Source organism: Macaca mulatta, chromosome 11, assembly GCF_049350105.2.
Source record: "Macaca mulatta isolate MMU2019108-1 chromosome 11, T2T-MMU8v2.0, whole genome shotgun sequence".
Lineage (NCBI taxonomy): Eukaryota > Metazoa > Chordata > Mammalia > Primates > Cercopithecidae > Macaca > Macaca mulatta.
Genome location: NC_133416.1, coordinates 112,222,672 through 112,248,979, shown reverse-complemented (window position 1 = coordinate 112,248,979; position 26,308 = coordinate 112,222,672). Strand labels below are relative to the sequence as shown.

At 40.6% G+C, this 26,308-nt stretch overlaps 1 protein-coding gene and 1 long non-coding RNA gene across 4 annotated transcripts in view; both read right to left on the bottom strand.

The window, feature by feature from the left end:
* Window positions 1–9,868, bottom strand: part of LOC144333007 (uncharacterized) — a 61,159-nt gene extending 51,291 nt beyond the window's left edge. The window contains exon 1 of one of the 3 annotated variants that reach the window (XR_013401299.1): window positions 9,740–9,868. This is a non-coding gene — a long non-coding RNA (uncharacterized LOC144333007). Of the gene's footprint in view, window positions 1–8,546; window positions 8,706–9,739 lie in introns of those variants that run through there. The other 2 variants (XR_013401301.1, XR_013401300.1) reach the window with 2 other exon arrangements.
* Window positions 9,869–10,340: 472 nt separating this feature from the next.
* NOPCHAP1 (NOP protein chaperone 1) lies at window positions 10,341–18,720 on the bottom strand. The gene is given in 4 exon segments (NM_001194107.2): window positions 10,341–10,590; window positions 13,193–13,329; window positions 16,812–16,898; window positions 18,573–18,720. Coding segments are annotated over 4 exon segments (558 nt in total). The 5' UTR covers window positions 18,688–18,720; the 3' UTR covers window positions 10,341–10,371.
* Between the last annotated feature and the right edge of the window lie 7,588 nt (window positions 18,721–26,308).

The window sequence follows — 26,308 nt, the reverse complement described above, 5'->3', positions numbered from 1 at the left end:
ATACTGAATGGGCAAAAACTGAAAAAATTCCCTTTGAAAACTGGCACAAGACAGGGATGCCCTCTCTCACCACTCCTATTCAACATAGTGTTGGAAGTTCTGGCTAGGGCAATTAGGCAAGAGAAAGAAATCAAGGGTATTCAGTTAGGAAAAGAAGAAGTCAAACTGTCCCTGTTTGCAGATGACATGATTGTATATTTAGAAAACCCCATTGTCTCAGCCCAAAATCTCCTTAAGCTGATAAGCAACTTCAGCAAAGTCTCAGGATACAAAATTAATGTGCAAAAATCACAAGCATTCTTATACACCAGTAACAGACAAACAGAGAGCCAAATCAGGAATGAACTTCCATTCACAATTGCTTCAAAGAGAATAAAATACCTAGGAATCCAACTTACAAGGGATGTAAAGGACCTCTTCAAGGAGAACTACAAACCACTGCTCAGTGAAATAAAAGAGGACACAAACAAATGGAAGAACATACCATGCTCATGGATAGGAAGAATCAATATCGTGAAAATGGCCATACTGCCCAAGGTAATTTATAGATTCAATGCCATCCCCATCAAGCTACCAATGACTTTCTTCACAGAATTGGAAAAAACTGCTTTAAAGTTCATATGGAACCAAAAAAGAGCCCGCATCTCCAAGACAATCCTAAGTCAAAAGAACAAAGCTGGAGGCATCACACTACCTGACTTCAAACTATACTACAAGGCTACAGTAACCAAAACAGCATGGTACTGGTACCAAAACAGAGATATAGACCAATGGAACAGAACAGAGTCCTCAGAAATAATACCACACATCTACAGCCATCTGATCTTTGACAAACCTGAGAGAAACAAGAAATGGGGAAAGGATTCCCTATTTAATAAATGGTGCTGGGAAAATTGGCTAGCCATAAGTAGAAAGCTGAAACTGGATCCTTTCCTTACTCCTTATACGAAAATTAATTCAAGATGGATTAGAGACTTAAATGTTAGACCTAATACCATAAAAATCCTAGAGGAAAACCTAGGTAGTACCATTCAGGACATAGGCATGGGCAAAGACTTCATGTCTAAAATACCAAAAGCAACGGCAGCAAAAGCCAAAATTGACAAATGGGATCTCATTAAATTAAAGAGCTTCTGCACAGCAAAAGAAACTACCATCAGAGTGAACAGGCAACCTACAGAATGGGAGAAAATTTTTGCAATCTACTCATCTGACAAAGGGCTAATATCCAGAACCTACAAAGAACTCAAACAAATTTACAAGAAAAAAACAAACAACTCCATCAAAAAGTGGGCAAAGGATATGAACAGACATTTCTCAAAAGAAGACATTCATACAGCCAACAGACACATGAAAAAATGCTCATCATCACTGGCCATCAGAGAAATGCAAATCAAAACCACAATGAGATACCATCTCACACCAGTTAGAATGGCCATCATTAAAAAGTCAGGAAACAACAGGTGCTGGAGAGGATGTGGAGAAATAGGAACACTTTTACACTGTTGGTGGGATTGTAAACTAGTTCAACCATTATGGAAAACAGTATGGCGATTCCTCAAGGATCTAGAACTAGATGTACCATATGACCCAGCCATCCCATTACTGGGTATATACCCAAAGGATTATAAATTATGCTGCTATAAAGACACATGCACACGTATGTTTATTGCAGCACTATTCACAATAGCAAAGACTTGGAATCAACCCAAATGTCCATCAGTGACAGATTGGATTAAGAAAATGTGGCACATATACACCATGGAATACTATGCAGCCATCAAAAAGGATGAGTTTGCGTCCTTTGTAGGGACATGGATGCAGCTGGAAACCATCACTCTTAGCAAACTATCACAAGAACAGAAAACCAAACACCGCATGTTCTCACTCATAGGTGGGAACTGAACAATGAGATCACTTGGACTCAGGAAGGGGAACATCACACACAGGGGCCTATCATGGGGAGGGGGGAGGGGGGAGGGATTGCATTGGGAGTTATACCTGATGTAAATGATGAGTTGATGGGTGCAGCACACCAACATGGCACAAGTATACATATGTAACAAACCTGCACGTTATGCACATGTACCCTACAACTTAAAGTACAATAATAATAAATAAATAAATAAATAAATAAAAAAAAGACTCCCCCAAAACCTCATCAAGGGTAGGGACAACGAGAGCTGGAAAAATTGTCGAAAACCTTTAAAATTCAATTCCTAAGATATTGCTACAAAAAATTAATTGGTCCATCGTACAATCTCATAGACAAAAAACAGAATGAACCAGTTTCAGATTACAGGGTCCATTCAGAAAGACTATTTGCAAAACATTCCAGGTTCCAATACACCAAGGGATACTTCTGGCAATGCCTGAAACAGGATTAACTGCTCTATTTGTAAATGGGGCTCATCTTGAACTTAGTAACCTGAATAAAAAACACAAACCAGGATGAGAAGTTACAGATGTGATTGAATTGATAGCCCTAGCTAAACTCTAGAATTCTAGAGTAAGTAAAAGACCAAAGGTCAAAAAGCTTGTCTCTCTAATTACAATAATCACAAAGACCAAGACCAAAGGGACTTCCTCTCCCTTATTTCAAGCTAAAACCAAGAGATCTTAGACCAATAAATTATTTGCCCTAAGGTGTCGCCCTTCATTGCAAACAACTAGGATGCTGGAAAAGAGATTTCACACTCTTATGTCGGTATACCAGTAAGCCTCCTTCCTTTGGGCCATACTATTTCCCCCCCACCAGAGCGAGTCCACAAGGTCTTAACTCTAGAGATAATAATCAACATTGATGAGCATCCAGGGAATTCTCCAGAAAACTGCTCCCCATAATACCTTTAAATAAACATGGAAAAACAAAAGTTAAAACAAATGAAAAATCTTACACAATTCTGGTGGATACTAGAGCCACTTTCATCTACCATAAACTCTACCTTAATAAGCTAATACATCCCTCAGAGTAAAAACATGTACTCTGTGGAAACATCATTTCTGTGGTAGGGTTTCAAATGAAGTTCAAAAGGTTCCCATAGTGGAAGCCATCCAGCTGACATCGGTGTCATTTACAGAAAATCATACTTTTTAACTATGTGATACTGCCCCAGTAAATCTGCTGGGGCAAGACTTGCTCTCCAAGGCAAAAGGGCATATAAAATTCTCTTTCAGAGGGACAAATAATCTTACAGTCTCCTGAACCAGAACTGTTATGCTCTCTAAAGGCAGAAACTGAAAAAATATTGGTGGGATGAGTATTCTAAAATTGTTAAATGGTTTACAACCAATGTTTGGTTTATCAAGCTCATAATCCTGGAAAGATAATCAAAATTTTAGGTGGTACATTTCTACTGCCTGCTGGGCCATTTGAATGTTTACAGATGGATTTCATCAATTGCCACCTTTAATGGGATAACAATATGTTCTTACAAAAGTCTGTGTGTTCTCTAGTCAGATAGAAGCCTTATCATGTAGGAAGGCCAATGCTATGACGATAACTAAGAAGTTGTTAGAAAGTATGTTCCTTCTGGGGCTTCCCTGGAGGACTCTCCAGCAATAGAACAACCTGTTTCAGTGGACAAGTTATAAAACAGCTAAAACAGTTCATCAAACACAATAGTATTACCATCATCCCTAACACCCTTAATCTTCTGGAAAGGTCTAAAGAATAAATGAAACTTTAAACTGAAATTGGTAAAGTTAACCGAATTGATTGAATTGCCTTGTCCAAAGGTATTACCATTGGCTTTATGGGCAATTAGATCCACTCCAACAGAAAATACAAAATAAATTAGTTTCTTATGAAATAGCTACTGAAAAACCTATGCCCCTAATAACAAAACCTCATATATCTCCTGCTCCTATAAACTGACATGACTAAATACTGCAAGGCCTTAATGTATTATGCCAAAGTGTATTTTCACCAGGTTAAAAAAAAAGCCTTTCATGATCTATCAATGGAGGACAACCAAATCTTTCACAATCTGGAACATGGAAAGTGGGTCTTCTGAAAACAACATAAGTGAAACACTGCCCTCAAACCCTTATGGAAGGGACCATATCAAATTCTTACCACCCATACTGCAGCAAAAGTTCAGAGCCTCCAGACTTTTGCTGCAGTATGGATGGTAAGAATTTGATCATGGATCAAGAGTTCTCTTCTCTGTCATCATGAAAACTATGTCCCTTTTCTTTTTCCCTTATTTCCTATTGCCTTAATCTTTCCTTTTTCTTACAGGAAAATCCATAGGACCATAATTTATGACCGCTTTAGGTAAGGCTCATGCTCTAGCAAAAAAAAAACAGAGCAACTATTTGGGTTTGTGGGCTAATGAGTAAAAACCAGGAAACAGTTCCACTAATGCCAACACCTCTCTGAGTTCCCAAAGAGAATTACCCTGAAACCCCAAAGGAAGAGAAAGCAATCCTTGATGTTCTAAATGTCACTGCTATTTGCCTGCCTACACTCACTGAAAGCAATATCCTAACCTTTCCAATTAACAACCTAATCACTATCAAATAAAGAACATCAAACCAAGCGATGCCTACAAAAGGTATATTATGCTTCCAGGCATCACATACTCAAGACTTGGGGACTACCTATGTGGGCACTTGTGATTATTTGTATAATGTCATTGGATTAAATATAGTAAGGTGCTTTTCCACTAAATGTGGTTATGCACACTTACGCTACAAAGGGAACAGGTCAGAGGCAAGATGATCAGCTAGATGCTGCCAGAAGGAACACCTGCCACCAAGGGCCTGGGATATCAGGAACACTGGTGCACTCGTAGCAGATCTTCAGGGGGAGGGCATTGAGAGTGGATGAAGGGAAGACACAGGTGCTGGGCTGAAGAGGGAGGAACGAGGAACGCTGCAAGGGGCTACCACACACTAGGACTCGTTCCTGGCCCCCGACTCCTGGAAATGGGGTGAGTTGAGCAGGCAAACAGCAAGTGACTCTCACCACAGGCCTCTGGAATCTGGCAGGAGACCCCAGGATCCCCATGAACACTTGAGCTTGCAGGGAGAGCTTCTTAGAGAAGTGGTAGGAGCAGAACTCTAGCTGGTGCCGAGCCCAGAGGCTTTGGTGCAGGAGCATCTGTAGTGGATCATGGCCAGCGATGCCCATCACCCATGACTCACCTTGCTCCCCTAAGAGACTTCAACCCTAGAGGAACTATCAGACCTAAAAAATGCAGGGCAGTCTTTCCTATGAGACCTGGCCAATCTGAACTAAGCACTCCTCAGTTTCCTGGCCTCTTCCTGGGCCTCAGCCTGGCTGTCCCTGCTTGCAGTGCAGCCTTGGATGCCCAGGTGGGATGGGTCCTGGGGGCCTACACCAACCTGAGTTGGCAGATCGTGCCTGAATGGCGGAGAACTCCAGCACCACTCCCACCCACAACAGACCATGCACCAGACCACCTGATCCCACTCTCTCCTCCCACTGCAGCCTCCCCCATGCCAGCTTGCCTGCAGGTGCTCGTATGCAGCCAATACCCGAATCACTTTCCCAGCACCTGTGCACAGACCTTGCTTTCAATTTCCTGCCAGTGCACTCGGCCATGCCACTACTGCTGGCTTGAGTGCACTGCACCCGACCACCATGCTGCCACTGCCACTGGAGCATCTGCAGGTACAGAGACCACCAGTACCCCACCCCGATACCAACACAGCCACCAGTTGCAAAACTAGGCACAGTGACCAGTGGACCTGCCCTGCACCCTGCGCAGTCACTGCTGCCAGCAAGAATGTGCACACATTTGGCACCAGTCCCACAGCCACCAGTACCCTGCCTCTGTGTCAACACTGCCAGTGGTGTGAAACTATGCATGGAGACCAGCGGCCTGCCCTCATACCCTGAGTGGCCACTGCCACGCACAGAGGGCACACACAATCTAGCAGTGGCCGCAGCGCCCCACCCCCATGCTAACACCACAGCCACTGCAAAAGCCTGCACAAAAACAGCACCCTTGCAACTGCCAGCACCCCTCCGAAGCTGGTGAGTGTGCACCGCACCCCACTGCTACTGCTGGCACGTGCATATAAGGACAGATCCCACTGCCACTGCCATACAAAGCACTTTGGCTGGGACCACCCATTGAAGTGTTCTGATCAGTGGTCCAGAAATATCTTGGCCCCTCTAGCAGAGCAGGTTCCTAACCTCCAGTGGCCAGAGAACAAAGCCGGGGACCTGACATCAGCCCCCCGCAGAATTACAGCACATAGTCTAGGAGTCCTGAGTTGAGCCTTGGCCCCTGAAAACCTTCTAGAAATGAAATCAGTTGGCTAAACCCACTTCATACCACAATCATACACACAAGGACATAAAGTAGGATAAAAGAAAAAAAAAGCATCCAAAGGATAGCAACTTCAGGCACATGAGCCCACAAAGATAAAAAAGAACCAGTGCAAAAACTGACAACTCAAAAGCACTAGTGTCTTCTTACCTCCAAACAACTACAGTAGTTCCCCAGCAATGGTTCTTAATCAGGCTGAGATGGCTGAAATGGCAGAAATAAAATTCAGAATACAGACAGGAATGAAGATCATCAACATACAGGATAAAGTCAAAACGCAATCTGTGGAATCTAAGGGTTACAATAAAACAATACAGAAGCTGATAAACAAAATGGCCATTATAAGAAAGAACCAAACTGATCTGATAGAGTTGAAAAACACACTAAAAGAATTGCATAATGCAATCACAAGTATTAACAGCAGAATTGACCAAGCTGAGGAAAGAATCTCAGAGCTTGAAGACTGGCTCTCTGAAATAACTTGGAGAAAAAAAACAATAAAGAAGATGGACAAAACTTCCGAGAAATATGGGATTATGTAAAGAGACCCGATCTATGACTCACTGCTGTGACTGAAAGGGAGAGAAACCAAGCAACTTTGAAAACATATTTCAGGATATCACCGATGAAAATTTCCCCAACCTTGCTAGAGAGGCCAACATTCAAATTCAAGAAATGCAGAAAACCCTTGTGAAATACTATACAAGTAGATCAACCCAAAACACATAGTCATCAGATCCTCCAAGGTGGAAATGAAAGAAAAAATGCTAAAAGCAGCAAGAGAGAAGGGACAAGTTACCTACAAAGGGAACCCCATCAGACTAACAGCAGAACTGTCAGCAGAAACTCTACAAGCCAGAAGAGATCAGGGGCCTATAGTAGCATTCTTAAAGAAAATAATTTTCAACCAAGAATTCATATCTGACCAAACTAAGCTTCATAAGCAAAAGAGAAATAAGATCCTTTTCAGACAGGCAAATGCTAAGGGAATTTGTTAACATCAGACCTGCCTTACAAGAGTTTTGGAAGGGAGTGCTAACTATAAGAAGGAAAGACTGGGTTACCAGCCACTACAAAGACACACTTAAGTACACAGATTAGTAACACTATAAAGCAACCACACTGACAAGTCTGCACAGTAACCAGTTAACAATATGACAGGATCAAATCCACACTTATCAATACTAACCTTGAATGTAAATGGGCTACATGCCCCAATCAAAAGAAACAGTGTGGCAAGTTGAATAAAGAAGTAAAACCCAATGGTAGGCTATCTTCAAGAGATCCACCTCACGTGCAATGCCACCCAGAGGCTCAAAGTAAAGGGATGGAGAAAATCTACCAACCAAACCAAAAGAAAAAGGCAGGGGTCGCTATTTTAATTTCAGACAAAATATATTTTACAAAGAAAAAAAAAAAGACGAAGAAGGGCATTACATAATGGTAAAGGGCTTAATTCAACAAGACCTAACTATCCTAAACATATATGCACCCAACACAGAAGCACCCAGATTCATAAAGCAAGCATTCAGAGACCTACAAAGAGATTTAGATAATACTGGGAGACCCACTGACAATATCAGGCAGATCTTCAAGGCAGAAAACTAAAAAAGATAATCAGGACCTAAGCAACCAACACAGGAACAGAAAAATACCACATGTTCTCATTTATTAGTGGGAGCTAAACATTGAGTACACATGGACGCAAAGAAGGGAACAGACACCAGGGCCCACTTGAGGATGGAGGGTGGGAGGAGGGTGCAGATTTAAAATTACCTATTGGGCACTATGCTTATCACCAGGTGACGAAATAATCTGTACACCAAACCCCCACAATACACAATTTGTCTATATAACAAACCTCCACATGTACCTCTGAACCTGAAAGTTAAAAAAAAAAAAAGAAAATAATAAAATGTAGAATATTTTTTTAAAAGGAGAGGAACTATAAAAAAGTAAGTTTCCTTCTAGACCTTGTTCAGGAACTATACAGATGTACCAGTGGATGAACTGAACTGACTCATGCTCAATTACTACTAGGTAGCCCTCTTTTCCAGTCTCAGAGGGTCTGCCTGTATTGGTCTACAGAAAATATGCTTACTCCATTTTGCTCCCCACTGGTTAGGATCTTACTGTTTGGCATGGTTCAATCCTGCCTTCCAAATAGCTTCCCCGAAAGTCCCCATAAATACCTCCTATTATCAGAGTCTAAAATGCTTAGCAATTGAAATTAGCACCAACCTTGGAATAGATGAAAATAAAGATAAGCTAGTTTCCAGCCAGGGGCAGTGGCTCATGCCTCTAATCCCAGCACTTTGGGAGGCCGAGGCAGGTGGATCACGAGGTCAGGAGATTGAGACCATCCTGGCTAACACGGTGAAACCCCGTCTCTACTAAAAATACGGAAAAAAAAAAAAAAAAATTAGCTGCGCATGGTGGCGGGCACCTGTAGTCCCAGCTACTCAGGAGGCTGAGGCAGGAGACTGGCGTGAACCTGGGAGGCAGAGCTTGCAGTGAGCCAAGATTGCGCCACTGCACTCCAGCCTGGGCGACAGAGCAAGATTCCATCTTAAAAAAAAAAAAAAAAAAAAAAAGATAAGCTAGTTTCCACTGAGGAAAGACTGCAGTGGGGCTCCTGGGGACTCACTCTTTGTGGTGGTTGGGTGCTAGTCATATGGAATTTAAAACTAATGCACAGATAGGGAAAAATCTTATTTTACGGCCAACCAGACCTCCTGGGGTAGAAGTCACCCTCTGAAAGTATTTAACAAAAGCACTTAATGGGATATCATGCAGCCTTAGATCTCCTCTTTGCTCATGTTGGGAGTTATGTGTGGTGCTAAACAAAACCGAATGTTGTACCTATTTTTCCAGATTTTGCTACTACGGAAAATTCAATACAATAATGTAACTGATACTGTTGTTTCTTTGGACACTGCCACCATATGCATGAAATACATTTCTCAAGGGAACAGAACATATGATGTTTGCAGGAAGAGCTAACAGTAAGTTTGCAGGCATCCCAAATGGTGGATGACAAGCTGGGCTTTTCCAAGGTTTTCTAATCTTTATGTTTCTTCCAGGGGGTCTCCAGATTCCTATGACTTTTGTTATAAGGCTAATGACAAAAAACGGCTACCTCTTTAAATAAGACCATTTACAGCAACCACAGTCCTTAATCCCCATCACTTCCCAAACAAATACCATGATTAACTGTTCTCAAATACTGTGAACCGTCTATATTGCCTGAACTTTGACTTGTTTGATTTTGATGAGTATGGTTCATAGGCGCTCCTGTCAAGCAGTACACTTCAGTTTCTTGGTATTATTCTCCTGAAAGTCATCGTAATAGTCTCTTTGGTGTGCGATACCCTCTCAAGAGTCTTAAGCACTTTTATACAGCCATCCATTATGTGCTAAATGGTATTACTGACCTGACATCATGACTTGTGAATTCCATCCTGAGACCAAACAAGTCCATTATAATGGTGATGGAGAGTGGCATCAATGCCTAAGGTTTTGGTCAATCTCTTCAAGATCCAGAGACTGATAAAAAGGAAACTGTTAAATAAGCAGGAGGCCATTACTAACCGCAATCATGAACACACCAAAACCTAACTCAGGAGTGTATTTTTATAGCAAATAGCCAAGTTCAGCCAATCACAAACAGCCAAGCCTCAGCCCATCAGACGAGGCAGCCTTAGGTCTCCTTAGATCAGATCATACCTATGGGACATCGGGCAGCCTTAAGTCTCCTCTTTGCCTTATTTAGGCAAACACCTAGCTGTAACCCATCAAGTTATTTCTGTACTCTACTTCTGTGTTCAGCTGATAAAAGCACACTTTCCATGCTGTAGAGTGGAGGTCTCTGAACCCCTTTCAGTTTACAATGCTACCTAACTCATGAATCATTCTTTGATCAAATAAACTGTCAAATTTAATTTGTCTGAAGTTTTTAACACATAAAAGCACTATAGGTGCCTGAAAAGCAAAAGTCAGTGAATCATTCTTTTTCACAGAATTTGCAGACATATGTCACCTGTTTCTTTTCAGATAATTTATTTGACTATTTCTTTTTTTTACTTGCTGGACTGTCCAAAACTTCAATCTTGCCTTTTCTACCTTCAGAATTGGGAAGCTTAATGTTATCTATGGTGACTTCAGATGTGATGCTGTCATCTTCGTCCTCTGATTCTGAACTGTTCTCTGAACTGTCTTGTGAACTCTCTTCTGAACTGTCCGCTTCTTTTGAATCCGACTGATTCATCTCAAACAAAGCCACATCCTGCAAAAAGTAGTGGGCAGGAAATCTATTTCAGAGCAATTCCTTAAAAAGTCATAATAAAACAATATTGAGAATAACCAATACTCAGCAAAAATACTGAAACATAAAGGATAAGAATTTTTTTTGAGACAGTTTTGCTCTGCTGCCCAGACTGGAGCGCAGTGGCGTGATCTCAGCTCACTGCCACCTCCACATCCTGGGCTTAAGTGATTCTTGCACCTTTCAGTCTCCTAAGTAGCTAGGACTACAGGTGTGCCCCACCACATCCAGTTAATTTTTATATTTTTAATAGAGATGGGATTTCACCCTGTTGGCCAGGTTGGTCTTGAACTCTTGACCTCAAATGATCCACTGCCTTGCCCTCCCAAAGTGCTGCAATTACAGGTGTGAGACAGCACACCAGGCCACAAGGATAAGAAACGTTTTTAATACAACATGGCTCTTTTATACTTTTAGTTGTCAGGGTCTGCCATAATGATGATTTAAATTTACAATAAGTGTCTAAAACATCTGCTATGGCCTAATTCTATATACCTTAAACACATTCAACAACATTCATTCTGCAAATACTAACATGAGTTAGGCACTACACTAGGTACCAGAGACTCAACAACAACAAAAAAATCAAAACAAACCTCTCGCTTTGGTGAAATTTGTATTTTCAGGCAGAGACCCGTAAATTAAAACCTGCAGGCCAAATCCTGCCCACTGCCTATTTTTGTTCAGCTCACAAAGTAGGAAAGTTTTTTCTATTTTTAAGTGGTTGAGGGGAAGAAATTAAAATACTGCTATTCACGAAAGGTGAAAATTGTATGAAATTCTCATTTCAGCACCCATACACAGTGACACACTACTCTAACTGAGCCAGTAAGAGATCACTCGGGGCCTTCCGTTGGAACTGTTGAGAGAGAAATCTTTCTGAGTTGCTGAATCTAAGGCTGAAGCTGCTGATAAACTGGCAAACTGCCACAGGTGGGGGAGGAGCATGCTCTAGATTAGGCCAACACTAGGAAGCAGAACCAAAAGACAGAGCGGCTGACCTCTGAGGACACTGAGCACCTGGATCCAGGTGCACCTGAAATCACCACCCCTGGAGGTTTTTTTCCCCAATAAAATGTTTTCCCCTTGCTTATTCATGTATGTATTGTCAATGGCTGCTTTCACACTATGACAGCAGAGTTGACAGTAAGCCCCACAGAACTTAATGTATTTACTATCTGGCCTCTTACAGAAACATTTGTTGACTCTTGTTCCAGAGGCGAAAGAAAGGCAATAAACAAATACATATAAAGCATAATGTAGGATTGTGAAAATATGGAAAAATAAAGCAAGATAAAATAATAATAGAGCTATCGGGGAAGACCTCTCGATCAGGTGACAACTGAAAAGAGACAGAGGGAGTCGAAATGGAGAAATCTAGGGAAAAGCATTCTACCTGAGAAAACCATGGGGGAGAAGATCAGGCACAGTGAGACTGGTGCTGGAGGGCAGTAAATGATGAGGACTGTGTAGTAAATGATAAGGTCAGACAGAGCAGCAGTGCCCAACCTCTTTGACACCAGGGACCGGTTTTGTGGAAAATTCTTCCACAGACCTTGGCAGGGATGTTTTTGGAATGAAACTGTTCTACCTCAGATCATCAGGCATTAGAATCTCACAAGGAGCACACAACCTAGATCCCTTACATGCACAGTTCATAATAGGGTTCGTGCTCCTATGAGAATCTAATGCCGCTGCTGATCTGACAGGAGGCAGAACTCAGGTGGTAATGCGCGCTCACCCACTGCTCACCTTCTGCTGTGCGACCTGCTTCCTAGCAGGCCACAGACCAGCACCAGTCCACAGCCTGGGGGTTGGGAACCTCTGAGATAAGAGAACTGCAGGCAGGATCATATGGGCCCCTTGAAGGACTTAATTTATTTGAAACGTGATGGGAAGCCCCCAGGTCCCAAACTGTGTGAAGAACAGACCCCAGGGAAGAAACAGTGAACGCAGGAAAACCTGTTAAGAAATTGCTGCAATACTCCAAAGGAGAGACCATAATTACCTGGGCCAACAAAGGTCCAAAGGAACAGCAGAGGTTGTACAAAGTGGTTAGATTTGGGATATATTCTGGAGGGAGAGCTGACCAGACTGGCTAATGAATTAGATATTATTAACAATTGTCTCAGCTCTGTCCAGACACAGATATTATAAAGGGAATTCCAGTGCAGAAACAAGACATGAGTATAAACTGAGAGAACATTTTTACACATAGCTTATGTAATCAATTGCTCTCTTCTACACATCATTTATTTTTGCATACTCAATAAATCAGACTATGATCACCTCTTTTGGGGCTTGGACAGAAAAAAAAAATCCAGTTAGGACATTGAGTAGATTAATGCTTCAGAATAACAAATATAGCATTTGACTTAGGAAAAAAAAACCTTCCTGTGACATCATATGACTAAATCATAAAATGACTATGTACCTATACAACATTGGAAACATGAGTTAACACCAGGACAATGAAAACTTGAAAATAAAATGGAAAAGTTCTCTTCTTCTTAGGTGACAAGTAGACTAGTAATTTCACCATATGAAAACAAAGCATAGTTACCATTTGTATAACTTTACCATGAGGCCCATCAATGTTTTCAATATTGAAACGACCAGGTGGCGCAGCTGCCATTTCTTTTCTTAGCTTTTCATTTGCCCGTGCCATCTGCGGGAGAAAGGTCTGCACCTGGTCCAATACTGTGGAAAGTAAATACAGCATATCAACATTTATGCTAGTAAATTCTGAAACCTAGGATTTCCTATAAACACTTCTGAATTGAGTATTAATAATAGCAATCATAATTACATATCTTTTAGTTCCCTTCATTTAAAAACCCTCCATCCTCTTCTGAATAAAGCAGTAGGACTACACAATCCCGCAATTAATTGTTTCTCAAATGTTTTGTTTCTCATATATCCCCAGGACTGTAAACTCCTAGAAGGCTAGCATTCAACGAATAGTAACTAAATAGGGAGGCAGTGTGACTTAACAGTTAAGAGCACCAGGTTCTGAGGCTTTAGGGTAAGACTGACTAGGTATATACAGAATCCTAGTTTTACCTCTATCTGAATTACCCTGGGCCAGTTAATTAAGTAGTGATTATTTCTGCCTACCCAACATCTGTTCCCCTTCTTCTGATAATATAACCCTTGCTTTCCTTTTAAGCTGGTGTCACTCTTAGTCACTCTTGCCCCTCACCCCATGCCTACATCCTCCACATCCTTGGCCACTGTACTGTGCTTTAGTGGTATCACAGTGACACGCTGCTCTAGTCAGGCCAATAAGAGATTACTCGGGACCTTTTGTTGAACTGTTGAGAGAGAAATCTTTCTGAGTGAATGACTGAGTTGGCTGAATATAAGGCTGAAGCTGCTGATAAACTGGCAACTCGCCACACGTGGGGGAAGAGTATGCTCTAGATTAGCCCAATGCCTAGGAAAGCAGGACTAAGAGACAGAGTGGCTGACCTCTGAGAACACTGAGCACCTGGATCCAGACGCACCTGAAATTACTGCACCTGGAGTATTTTTTCCCCCAATAAAAAGAGCCAACATAATTTCTTTTTCTGCTTAAGGCAATCTGAGCTGGATTTTAGCCATTTGCAACTAAGAATCCTAATTAATACATTTAATTTTACCACTTGAAACCTCAATGTACTAATCTATAAAAAGGGAGTGATAACTGTCAGTCACTATGCCAAATACAGAGCAGTCAACAAACAAGAATATTTATTTTCTCTCTCAAAAGAGGCCCAGCACATAATCATGCATATAACAAGCTCTCAGAACTTACGTAACTGTTATGGCTACATAACAGATGACTAAAATGTCCAGCGTAAGGAAGAAGAAAAGAAAATAGGGGCCAAGGTCAAGTAGACGACCTCTATTTGTAAAATAAGGTGCTGGAAGGACTCCCTAAGAGCATGTACACAAATAAAGCCCTACACAATAGGGAATGTTAGCTCTCATTCCCCTTCGGATATACAGAAAGAGAAATTACTAATACAAATAAAAGGTATTTTTCTGTCCTCAGATTTAAATCTATTGCTACAGACAGAAAACCTGGTCCCGCTTTTGTTTCCAACTAATGAATCAAGTAGAGCAAAACAAGTACCAAAATGTGTGGTCTGAACCCTGATCCTCAGAAGCCAAATAATTCCATGGTACTCTAGGAGAGTATATGCTGAACGCTGAGGCTAGTCCAGTCGTAGTTCTTCTAAATTAAATAATATCCAACACACGACACCGTAATATTAAAAATGTCCAGCATCTAATAAAAAATTAGCAAACATGCAAATAAACAGGAAAACATAATCCATAAAGAGTAGGGAAAAAAATAAAGATTCAGAAGTGACGCAGACAATAGAATCAGCAACAAGAATGTTAAAACAGCTCTTATAAATATACTTTGTATGTTCAAGGAAGAAAAGAAAAGCACAAACACAAGGAAAGAAACAAAAGATATAAACAGTCTCAAACTTCTAGAGATGGAAACTGTATCTACCTTGAAAAAATACATTTGACAGAATTAACAGCAGATTAGACAATATAGAAGAATAGTGAACTCAAGGAAATCAGCAATAGAAGCTATCCAAATTGAAACGCACAAAACATAAGACCCAAACAAACAATGAATGAGCCGTGGGACAACCCCAACTGTCAAAATTAGGTGTAACTGGAGTCCCTTCAGGAGAGGCAAGACAGGAGCAAGCAATAACATCCGTAAAAATTTCCCAAATTTGATAAAAATTATAAATTCATAGATCCAGTAAGTTCAACAAACCCAAGCTCAAGACTCACAAAGAAAACTACAAAGGGCACATCACCATAAAATCAGTAAAAACCAGTAATGAAGACAATCTTAAAGGCAGCCAGAGAAGAAAAGAAACACCATATTCATGACACAAATTGACAGTAGACACAGGCATCAGAAACAATGCTACTGAAAAGAAAGTGTAGTGACGTCTTCAAAGTACTGGAGAAAAAAGAAAAAGCAAAAACCCACACTGTCAACCTAGAATTCTAAATCCATTAAAGCATCTTCCAAAAACTGAAAGCAAAATAAAGACTTTCTCAGACACACAGGGCTGGTAAGTCTATCACCAACGGAGCTGCACTATCAAGAATGATGTTTACAATGAGAAACCTGATTTTTTAAATGTGCTGAAGATTTAAATGTGCTGAACAGGCCGTTTACCAAAGACATACAAACAGTGATACACGGAAAGATGCTCAACATTATTAGCCATTATAAACAAATTAAGATCACAACGTGATACCACTATATCCACACTAGACTAGTTAAAATTAAAAAGGCCACACCACATTTTGGTGAGGATATGCAGCGACTAAACTCTCATACCTTGCTGGTGGAAATGCACAATGGCAATTTCTTCTTCGTAAAAAAAAAAAATTCACACCTTCCATATACCTGCAATTCCACTCCTAGGTAAGGAACCCCTCAAAACAAAAACCTATGTCCACAAAAACCGGTTTTTGGATGGACAGCCACCATGTCGTCATTTTAGCTATTGTAGATTTAGTGCTACAGTAATAATGCTAGTTAAATTTTCCTTTCAGAGTACTCATGATTTCTTAGTTTATTGATGTGATAACCTTCATGCTTATTTACATTGTTTTTATTGAATTTTTGCCTTTTTTTTTTTTAACATTAAGAGTGAATTACAGAGAGGGCATTCATGTAATACTTAAAGTCTGAGTGTGGGACATACTTACGAATGTGCAGTACAGCAACATACAGAATAATTAATAAAGAGAATTGGCCATTATGCTGTATTCTAAGTAATATTTATCATTTAAATAATTGTGTCCAATTCAATGGGATGTGGTTGTGGTTTTCCATCCATATATATTAAGTTTGAAGCTCAGTAACCTCTAAAAAAATTTGCCATGGAGATTAACAATTGTTTTTGACTTCCCAAAATTCATCCAACAAGCAGTTTTTCACAAAAAAGCTACCCTCTTAAGGTAGAGAAATAATGTAAGAAATTCTATCCTGTGTACCGACTTTATCATGTAAATCCCAAGTAAGACTTGTTCCACTGGACTATCTGTGGTTTGATACCTGACCATAAAGGCAGAGACCGTCCCAACAAATAACAGCTTAATTAGACAAAACTCAGCATTAGAGAGCGTGAGAGAGGAGAAGAGGTACTTACAGGGACTCCTTTCTATCCGAACTGTTTGAAGAGAGGAGGTCTTCCTGGACTTATTTTGGGAGTTGATGAGTAACCTGTCCCATACACCTGAAAATACAGACACACAAACACCCTTAATTTACTACTGCACAAAAAAGCAAAGGCCCACCAGTAAGCCTCTCACATGACCAGTCTTTAAGTCTTGACTGTTCACACACCCCAAGATTTTTTTTTAAAGCAGCACTCCAAGCTCCATTACAACATTTTAATTCTTTATGTACAGACACCTCTCCTTTCTTACATCTAGCCTGTCTCATTCACCTCTAACACCAATGCCAGGTAATAAATGCACATTAATCTGCACTTTTCTGGATCAGAAATTCATCAGTAGACAAACGTGGGTCTGCAATGACAGAATGGAGGAAGCAGTACAGAGCATAACAATGGTTAAGTGAAGCCAGAAATGGTGACTAGTTGTGTAACACTGGGCCACTCACCTGATCTCAAAGCATTTGTTTCTTCATTAGTAAAACACGCTTGCCTGGTATTTTCCCTTCTCTGAAGATGTTCAACCCAAGAAAAACAGCCTTTTGGCGATTTTGTTACCCACTCTACCTTTTCACCCTCATCTCTCACACTTGAATCATCCCAACTCTCTACCCCATCAGAGTTCCAAGAGGGGAACTTACGAAACTCAAGGCTTTGCACACCCTATTTCTAATACCCGGAAAATCCCTTAACTCTCTGGTTAAAAAACAAATCAGCAAAGCAGAGCGCAACAAACATCCATTGAATGCCTACTACTGAAAGCCTACTGGATTCGAGATGAGAGCACAGACTCTAGAGCCAGACTACTTGAATTCAAATCCCAGTTTTGCTATTTTCTAGCCACATGATCTCCAGAAAGTAAATTACCTGTATGATAAATCATGTCTCAGGTTCCTCAACTATGAAACAGAGATAACAGAGTTTCTGCAAAGGGTTGTTGTGACGAGTAGATGAGTTAGTTCCTGGGGCATACATAGTAAGGACTACATAAGCTTTGGTTATCATTATTATACTTCCTTCGGAATCTCTGGGTTCTCATAAAACCCTTCTTCAAGCTAGTATTTACTGACAACATGCCCAAGCCTTTTTACGCATTCTCCTCCTTACAAAAATTCTACTGGCATTACTACTACCACCATTTTCCAAATGCAAAAACTGAGGCGTAGGGAATGAAAATAAGTCCCACCAGTTAATTACTAGTGGAGCTGGGATTCGAATTCATGCTTTTAAATTCTACCTATAGTGTCTGAAATGCTGTGTGGATTTCCCGGATGCATGTCTTCCTGTACAAAACAGCAACACTAAGGGGTGGTCGGTGTGGGTGTGAAGGAGGAAGAGACTGTTAGCATAATATTACTCCGCTTCCCCCTACCAGCCAACTGCTCTGACCCAGGCAGCCAGACCAAAAGCCCTCCCTTCTCCAAAAGAGTTCGAGAGCGTCCCAGCTTTCAGTGCAGGGGAGGTGCCTAGCAGCGGCGCCTGGCAGGGTGGGCGCTCACTACCTTGTAGAATAGGAACCACTAGCTGGGGAAACTGTTCGGGGCCCGCAGCCGGGTGCCCGCCCCAAAGCCCCCACCCCTGCCGCCAGCAAAGCACGCCGGAATCCCGCAGCAGTCCCCGGGGCTCCCCTCGAGGGTACGGAGCACGGACAGGGAGCCACAGGCCCCGGGCTGCACCGGCCGCGCCGCCTCCGCCGCATGTGTGCGGCCCATGCCTCTGTCACCCGTCCGTCACCTCCGCGGCCGTCGCTTCCCGCCGTCAGCAGCTCCTTGGACACTGGGACTCTAGAGGAGTCCCGGGTGGGCGACAAGCAACTCGCGCTACCCTGGGGCTTGCCATGGACCTCCATGCTTCCCTCAAGCCTGCCCTCTCAGGCCCGGATGCAGGAAAGAGGCTCGGGTAAGGGGGCGGGGCGAGGGCCACGATTGGAGGAAACTGCGGTGGGCGGAGTAAGGAGCGGAGAGAGACTCCGGGGTGAGCGTGGTGCAGCCCGGAGGCTGCGCGGGAGCTGGGGCCATTCCTATCCCTGGGATAAAGTAAGGTTCAGACTCTGTCATAGGAAAAAAGAGCTGGCTCGATTTCGCCAAATTCGGGCATAAAGAGCATAACATTAGGCTGCCCTCCTCTTTATCCTTTTTTATTAAATTTATTTTTTAATTGGTGAAAAAACACGTAACAAAATCTACCATCTTAACCATTTTTAGTTGTACGATTCAGTGGTGGCAGACCTCTGGGTCATTTTCATCATGCAAAACTGAAACTATACCCATTTACCCCTACTCCAGTCCCTTGGTAACCACCATTCTACTTTCTTTGTTTCTTTCTTTTTGAAACAGCCTTGCTCTGTCGCCCAGGCTGGTGCCTCAACCTCCCGAGTAGCTGAGGTTACAGGTGCACATTACCACGCCCGGCTTATTTTTGTATTTTTGTGTAGAGACGGGTTTTCACCATGTTGACTGGGCTGGTCTTGGTTTCCTGACCTCAGGAGATCCACCCACCTTGGCCTCCCAAAGTGCTGGGATTACAGGCGTGAGCCATCATGTCCGGCCACCGTTGTTCTACTTTCTGTTACTATGAGCTTGACTACTTCAGATACAATTATGTAGGTGGAATCACACAATACTTGTCTTTTTGTGACTAAATTTCACTTAAAATTATACCCTCAAGGTTTAGACATGTTGTTGCACATAACAGGATTCTCTTCTTTTTTAAGCCTGAATAATATGCCATTGTATGTATATACCACATTTTCTCTTTCTTTCTCTTTCTTTCTTTCTTTCTTTCTTTTCTTTCTCTTTCTATTATACTTTAAGTTCTAGGGTACATGTGCACAAGGTGCAGGTTTGTTACATATGTATACATGTGCCATGTTGGTGTGCTGCACCCATTAACTCATCATTTACATTAGGTATATCTCCTAATGCTATCCCTCCCCCTTCCTCCCCCCCGCCCCACAACAGGCCCCGGTGTGTGATTTTCCCCTTCCTGTGTCCAAGTGATCTCATTGTTCAATTCCCACCTATGAGTGAGAACATGCGGTGTTTGGTTTTCTGTTCTTGCGATAGTTTGCTGAGAATGATGGTTTCCAGCTGCATCCCTGTCCCTACAAGGGACATGAACTCATCCTTTTTTTATGGCTGCATAGTTTTCCATGGTGTATATGTGGCACATTTTCTTAATCCAGTCTGTCATTGGTGGACATTTGGGTTGGTTCCGAGTCTTTGCTATTGTGAACAGTGCCGCAATAAACATACGTAAGCATGTGTCTTTATAGCAGCATGATTTAGAATCCTTTGGGTATATACCCGGTAATGGGATGGCTGGGTCAAATGGTATTTCTAGTTCTAGAGCCTCACATTTTCTTACCATTGATCTCTCAGCAGGTGTGCAGGCTGCTTCCACCTCGTGGTCATTGCGAACGATGCTGCAATGGACATGGTTGTACAAATATCTCTTAGAGACCCTGCTTTTCACTGCTTTGGGATACATACCCAGACGTAAGATTACTGGATAATAGGGTAATTCTACCTTTTAGCTTGTTGAGAAGCCTCCATATAGTTTTTCATAGTGGCTGTACCATTTTACATTCCCACAGTGCACAAGAGTTCCGATTTCTCCACATCCTTGTCAATATTTCCTTTTTTCTGTGTGGTTGCTTCTTTCTTTTTGACAGTGGGCATCCCAGTAGGTGTGAAGTGATATCTTGAAGTTTTGATTTGCATTTCTCTAATGATTTAGTGATGCTGAACATCTTTTCATAGGCTTGTTGGCCATTTATGTATCTTCTTTGAAGAAATGACTATTCAACTCCTTTACCCATTTTTAAAATCTGGTTATTTGTGTTTTTGTTGTTGAGTTATAGGAGTTCTTTATATGTTCTGGATATTAACCCTGTATTGGATATATTATGATTTACAAATATTTTTCTCATTCTGTAGGTTGCCTTTTCACTCTATTGTGTCCTTTCCTCTTTGTTAAGTCTTTACTGACCACCTGCAGTATGTCCAGACCCCTCTTACACAGGATTCAAAGCAGAAGCAGCAGAAATCTTGGACCAATCTTTTCTGCTTATTTCTGACAGAGCAGAGGCTCCAGAGTCAGCCTGGAGTGGATTAAATCCAGTGTCATATTATTTATATAGTAGTTGTGACTTTGGGCAGATCACTCCCTGAGCTTCTGTCCTTCTCTGTAGAATCAGGAAAATAATACTTCCTGGGGATGTTATAAGGGATAAAAGAGAAAAGGAGTAAAATGTATGTAATGGCACTGGTGACACAGAATGATTGGGCTCCCGGCTAAACCCCACTCTAAAGCATGGAACTGTGGCCCTAAGTGACAATAGCTGACCCCATTTTTCAGCTAAATGTTGCCTTTTTAGCCCGCCATGCCCCTATCCTGTGCCCATAAAAAGACTTCAGCTGGAAGAGCAATATAAATGGCTAAGTGTTGGGGATACAAGCAGAGACTACAGATAAATGCGGTCAACTTCAGATGGTGTGGCTTCAGGGAAAGATCACCTTCTTCCCCCACCATTCCCTTTCCAATTCCCCATTCCACTGACAGCCACATCCATTGCCCAAGAAAATCCTCCACATATACTACCCTTCGATCTGTTCATGTGACCTGATTCTTTCTGGATACCAGACAAGAGCCCATGAGGGCAGGGGCTGGGACATTGCTCCAGAGCCCACACACAGCCTGCTCTCACCAGAGAGGAGTGACTGGTCAGTTCCAGCATTCATATTTTCGCTCTGGTTCCTGACTCACTTGCACGCTCCCTCTCGTGAGGAGTGGCAAGCAGCAGGCTGAGTGAAATGAGCCATTCCAGTTCCTGCCCATGAAGGGGGTCAAGGTCAAGGGAATAATCCCATCTCACTGGTAGCAGCATTATGATGATCATCATCATAAAATAACACTATATTATACCAAGTTACAAAAGCTAGGCCTTAAGAATTATGAGAGAAATAACAGTAGGCACTGAGGAAGAAAACACTGATTAATGCATTTTAAAAGTTATTTCACTATCTTCCTACTTCCAGTTAAAACCTATTAAATCTCATACTTCCAGTTAAAACCTATTAAATCTAGAGATCCTTTGCATTCCCAGCACTGAGCTTGTAATAGGTACACAGTTAATGATTAATCTGTGTTTGATGAATGAAAGAACAAAAAGAAGATGAACAAACGAATAATTGTTAATTAACTGTTTTATTGATTGACCACCTCGACAAACCTGGATTCTAGCCACTGGAAATGTCCTCAATCACTTTTGTGAATTGTTGGTTGAGATCTGAAGTATCCCACAGGTACAGCGCCATGCAAAATGAATGGGGCTGTTCTTGCATTGCTATAAGGAAATAGCCAAGACTGGGAAATTTATAAATAAAAGAGGCTAATTGGCTCATCATCCTGTAGATTGTAGAGGAAACATGATGCTAGCATCTGCTAAGCTTCTTGGTGGGGGCTTCAGGAAACCAACAATTATGGTAGAAGGCAAAGGGGGAGCAGGCACATCACAAGGCCAAAGCAGTAGCAAGAAAGACTGAGCAAGGTGGCCAGACATGGTGCAGTGCAAGATTTGGGCAGGGACACACATCCAAACTATATCAACACTGCTAGTTTGTAAGAATAACTTAGAAATGAGAAATGAAGACATTCATATCTTGCCAAGATAGTGTAGAAAATGCACTGGCAGAATTTAGTCACCCTTCCAGAAAATTATGTTGTTAACTAAAAGAGCAGTTTTGTAAAATATGAAGGTGAATATAAAACATAGTTTTTCTACTTCTAATCTCTTTGAAAGATAATTGAGTGTTTAAAGCAAAAAAATATGTATCGTGGGGTTTATAACAAATATAGAAGCAAAATGTATGGCAAGAATAGCACAGAAAACGGAGGTGGTAAATGGAAATATATGTTGTAAGGATCTTATATTTTATGTGGAGTGTTTTTAGTAGGGTTTGAAAATAGATGGTGACAAGTTAAAATTTTACATTGTAAATACTAGAGCAACTACAAAAAAATTTAAAAAGATGGATATCTAATCAGCCAATAGTGAAGATAAAATGGAGCCATAGGCTGGGCGCAGTGGCTCACACCTGTAATACTAGCACTTTGGGAGGCCTAGGTGGGCGGATTGCCTGAGCTCAGGAATTCAAGACCAGCCTGGGCAACCTGGTGAAACCCTGTTTCTACTAAAATTACAAAAAATTAGCTGGGCATGGTGGCGTGCACCTGTAGTCCCAGCTACTTGGGAGGCTGAGGCAGAAGAATTGCTTGAACCTGGGAGGTGGAGGTTGGCAGTGAGCCAAGATCATGCCACTGTACTCCAGCCTGGGCAACAGAGTGAGACTCGGTTTCAAAAAAAAAAAAAAAAAAAATGAAGCCATAAAATATATTCAATTAATCCAAAAGAAAGCAACATAAAAAACAAAGAGGAACAAAGAACATTTGGGACAAATAGAAAACAAATAACATCATGGTACAGGTAAGCTATACCCATTTCAGTAATGACATTAGATGTAAATTGGTGTCTTCCTCCATTTGGGCTGCTATAACAAAATGCCATAAACTGGGAAGCTTATAAATAAAAGAAATTTATTTCTTACAGTTCTGGAGGCTGGAAGTGCAAGACCAAAGTACAAGGAGATTTGGTTTTTGGTGAGGACTCACACTCTGATTCATAGATGGCCCCTTCTTGCTGCATTCTCAGATGGCAGAAGGGACAAGGCAGCTTTATAAGGGCATCATCCCATTCATAAGGGTTCTACCTTTATGACCTAATCACGTCCTTAAGTTCCCACCTCTTATATCATCATCTTGGCGGTTAGGATTGTAACATATGAACTTTGAGAGGACACAAATATTCAGACCATAGCAATTGTTCTAAGACGTAAAGCAAAAAAAATTGACAGACTAGATAAAACAAAGCCCAACTGTCGGCTCTCTGCAAGAAATTTGCTTTAACTGGAGAGATACGGTTAGGGTAAAAGTGAAGTGATTTAAAGAGATAAACTATGCAAATACTAAACAAAAATAAAGCTGAAGTAGCTATATTGCTTTCAGACAAAATAGATTTCAAAACAATATTACCAAGGGTAAAAAGGGACTTTTCATAATGATAAAGAGATACACTTGTCATGATGATATAACAATAATTGTGTTTGCACCTAATAACAGAGCTTTATAAAATAAGAAGCAAAAACTAATAGAACTAAAAAGAGAAATAGACAAATATTATATTACTTTTGGAGACTTCAACCCTCTTCTCTCAGAAATTGGTATAGAACAAGTAGACATAAAACCAATAAGTATAAAGAAGACTTACTATCAACCAACTTAACCTAATTGACATACAGACCCTGCAACAGCAGAATATACATTGTTTGAACTGTTTACAGCAATCAGTAACATAGATCATATGCAAGGCCATAAAACAAGTCAAAAAACATGAAAATAACTGAAATAATATAGAGTTATCTGATCTTAACTAAACTAAACTTAAATAATACAGAGTTATCTGATCTTAACTAAGCTAGAAATCAATAACAAAAAGATATTTTGACAACCTCCAAATATTTGGAAATTAAATAATTCAATTCTAAAAAACTCATGAGTCAAATAAAAAATACAAGGGAAGTTATAAAATATTTTGAGCAAAATTAAAATGAAAACACAAAATATCAAAGTTTGTGTGATAAAGCAAAAGCAGTGCAAAGAGGAAAATTTATAGCATTAAATGCTTATATTTAAAAAGAAAATCTCAAAAATTTATCTAAGCTTCAGCATTAACTAGAAAGAAAGGAGCAAATTAAATTCAAAGCAAGTAGAAGGAAGAGAATAATAAAGAGTAGACTAAAATAAGAAATAAACACAATAGAAAAATATTTTTAAAAACCCAAAACTGACTATTTGGAAAAAAAATCTGTAAATTGATAAACTGTATCCGGACTAATCAGGAAAAAAAAGAGAGAGAGAGAGGACACAAATTATCAGTTAAAAAAAAAATGAAAGAGGAATATTGTTACAAATTCAGCACACATCAAAAGGATAAGAGAATATTCTGAAAAATTTTAGCAAAAAATTTTTAATTTAGATGACACATATAAATTCTATGCAAGACACAAACTGCCACAATTCATTAAAGAAATATAGGTAATCTGAATAGCCCCATATCTTCTATTAAAAATTTCATATTTGAAAATCTTCTCAGAAAGAAAACATCAGCCACACACTGATATGTTAAAGGAAACTTTTAGGAAAGAAATAATGGAGGTTCTACATAAACTCATCCAGAGAATAAAAGAAATGATTACACTTCCCAGCTCATTTTATGAGGTGAGCTTGATATTAAAATCAGACAAAGACATTACGGGAAAAGTATAGATCAATATTCCTTATAGATGCAAAAATTCTTAACAAAACTTTAGTAAATAAATTTCTTTATGTATAAAAAAGATAATATATTGTTACCAAGTATAATTATCCAAGAAATGGAAGATTTTTTTTTTTTTTGTTTTTTGTTTTTTTTTTTTTGAGATGGAGTCTCGCTCTGTCGCCCAGGCTGGAGTGCAGTGGCCAGATCTCAGCTCACTGCAAGCTCCGCCTCCCGGGTTCCCGCCATTCTCCTGCCTCAGCCTCCCGAGTAGCTGGGACTACAGGCGCCCGCCACCTCGCCCGGCTAGTTTTTTGTATTTTTTAGTACAGACGGGGTTTCACCGTGTTCGCCAGTATGGTCTCGATCTCCTGACCTCGTGATCCGCCCGTCTCGGCCTCCCAAAGTGCTGGGATTACAGGCTTAAGCCACCGCGCCCGGCCGGAAGATTGTTTTAACTTTAGAAAATCTATCAATGTGATTTATCCTAATAGCAAACTGAGGCAAAAAAAAAAAAACTATATCACCATCTCAGTAAACGCAAAAAAACTTTTGACAAAATTCAATACCTATTCATGATAAAAAGCTCTCTGCAAACTAGTAGTAGAGGAGAATTTCCATAACCCAATAAAGGACATCTATGAGAAATCAACAGCTAACATCATAAATATTTTTCCTCTAATTTTGAGAATAAGGCAAAGAAGTCCATTCTCGCCACCTCTACTTATCAATTAACTAGAGGTCTTTACTTCTGCAATAAGGCAAGAAAAAGAATAAAAGGCATAAAGATTGGAAAGAAGGGATTATAACTTTTTATTCACAAATGAGATAATCATCTATATAGAAAATCCTAAGGTTTATCAGTTTTATTGATTTTTTCCAAAGTTCCAGCTACAAAAAATATTAGAATTAATAAATAAATATGGGAAGGTAGCATGATATGAAGTCAATATACATAATCAACCATTTTTCTATATGCTAACAACAAGCAATGGGAAATTAAAATAATTTTATTCGGCCGGGCGCGGTGGCTCACGCCTGTAATCCCAGCACTTTGGGAGGCTGAGGCGGGCGGATCACAAGGTCAGGAGATCGA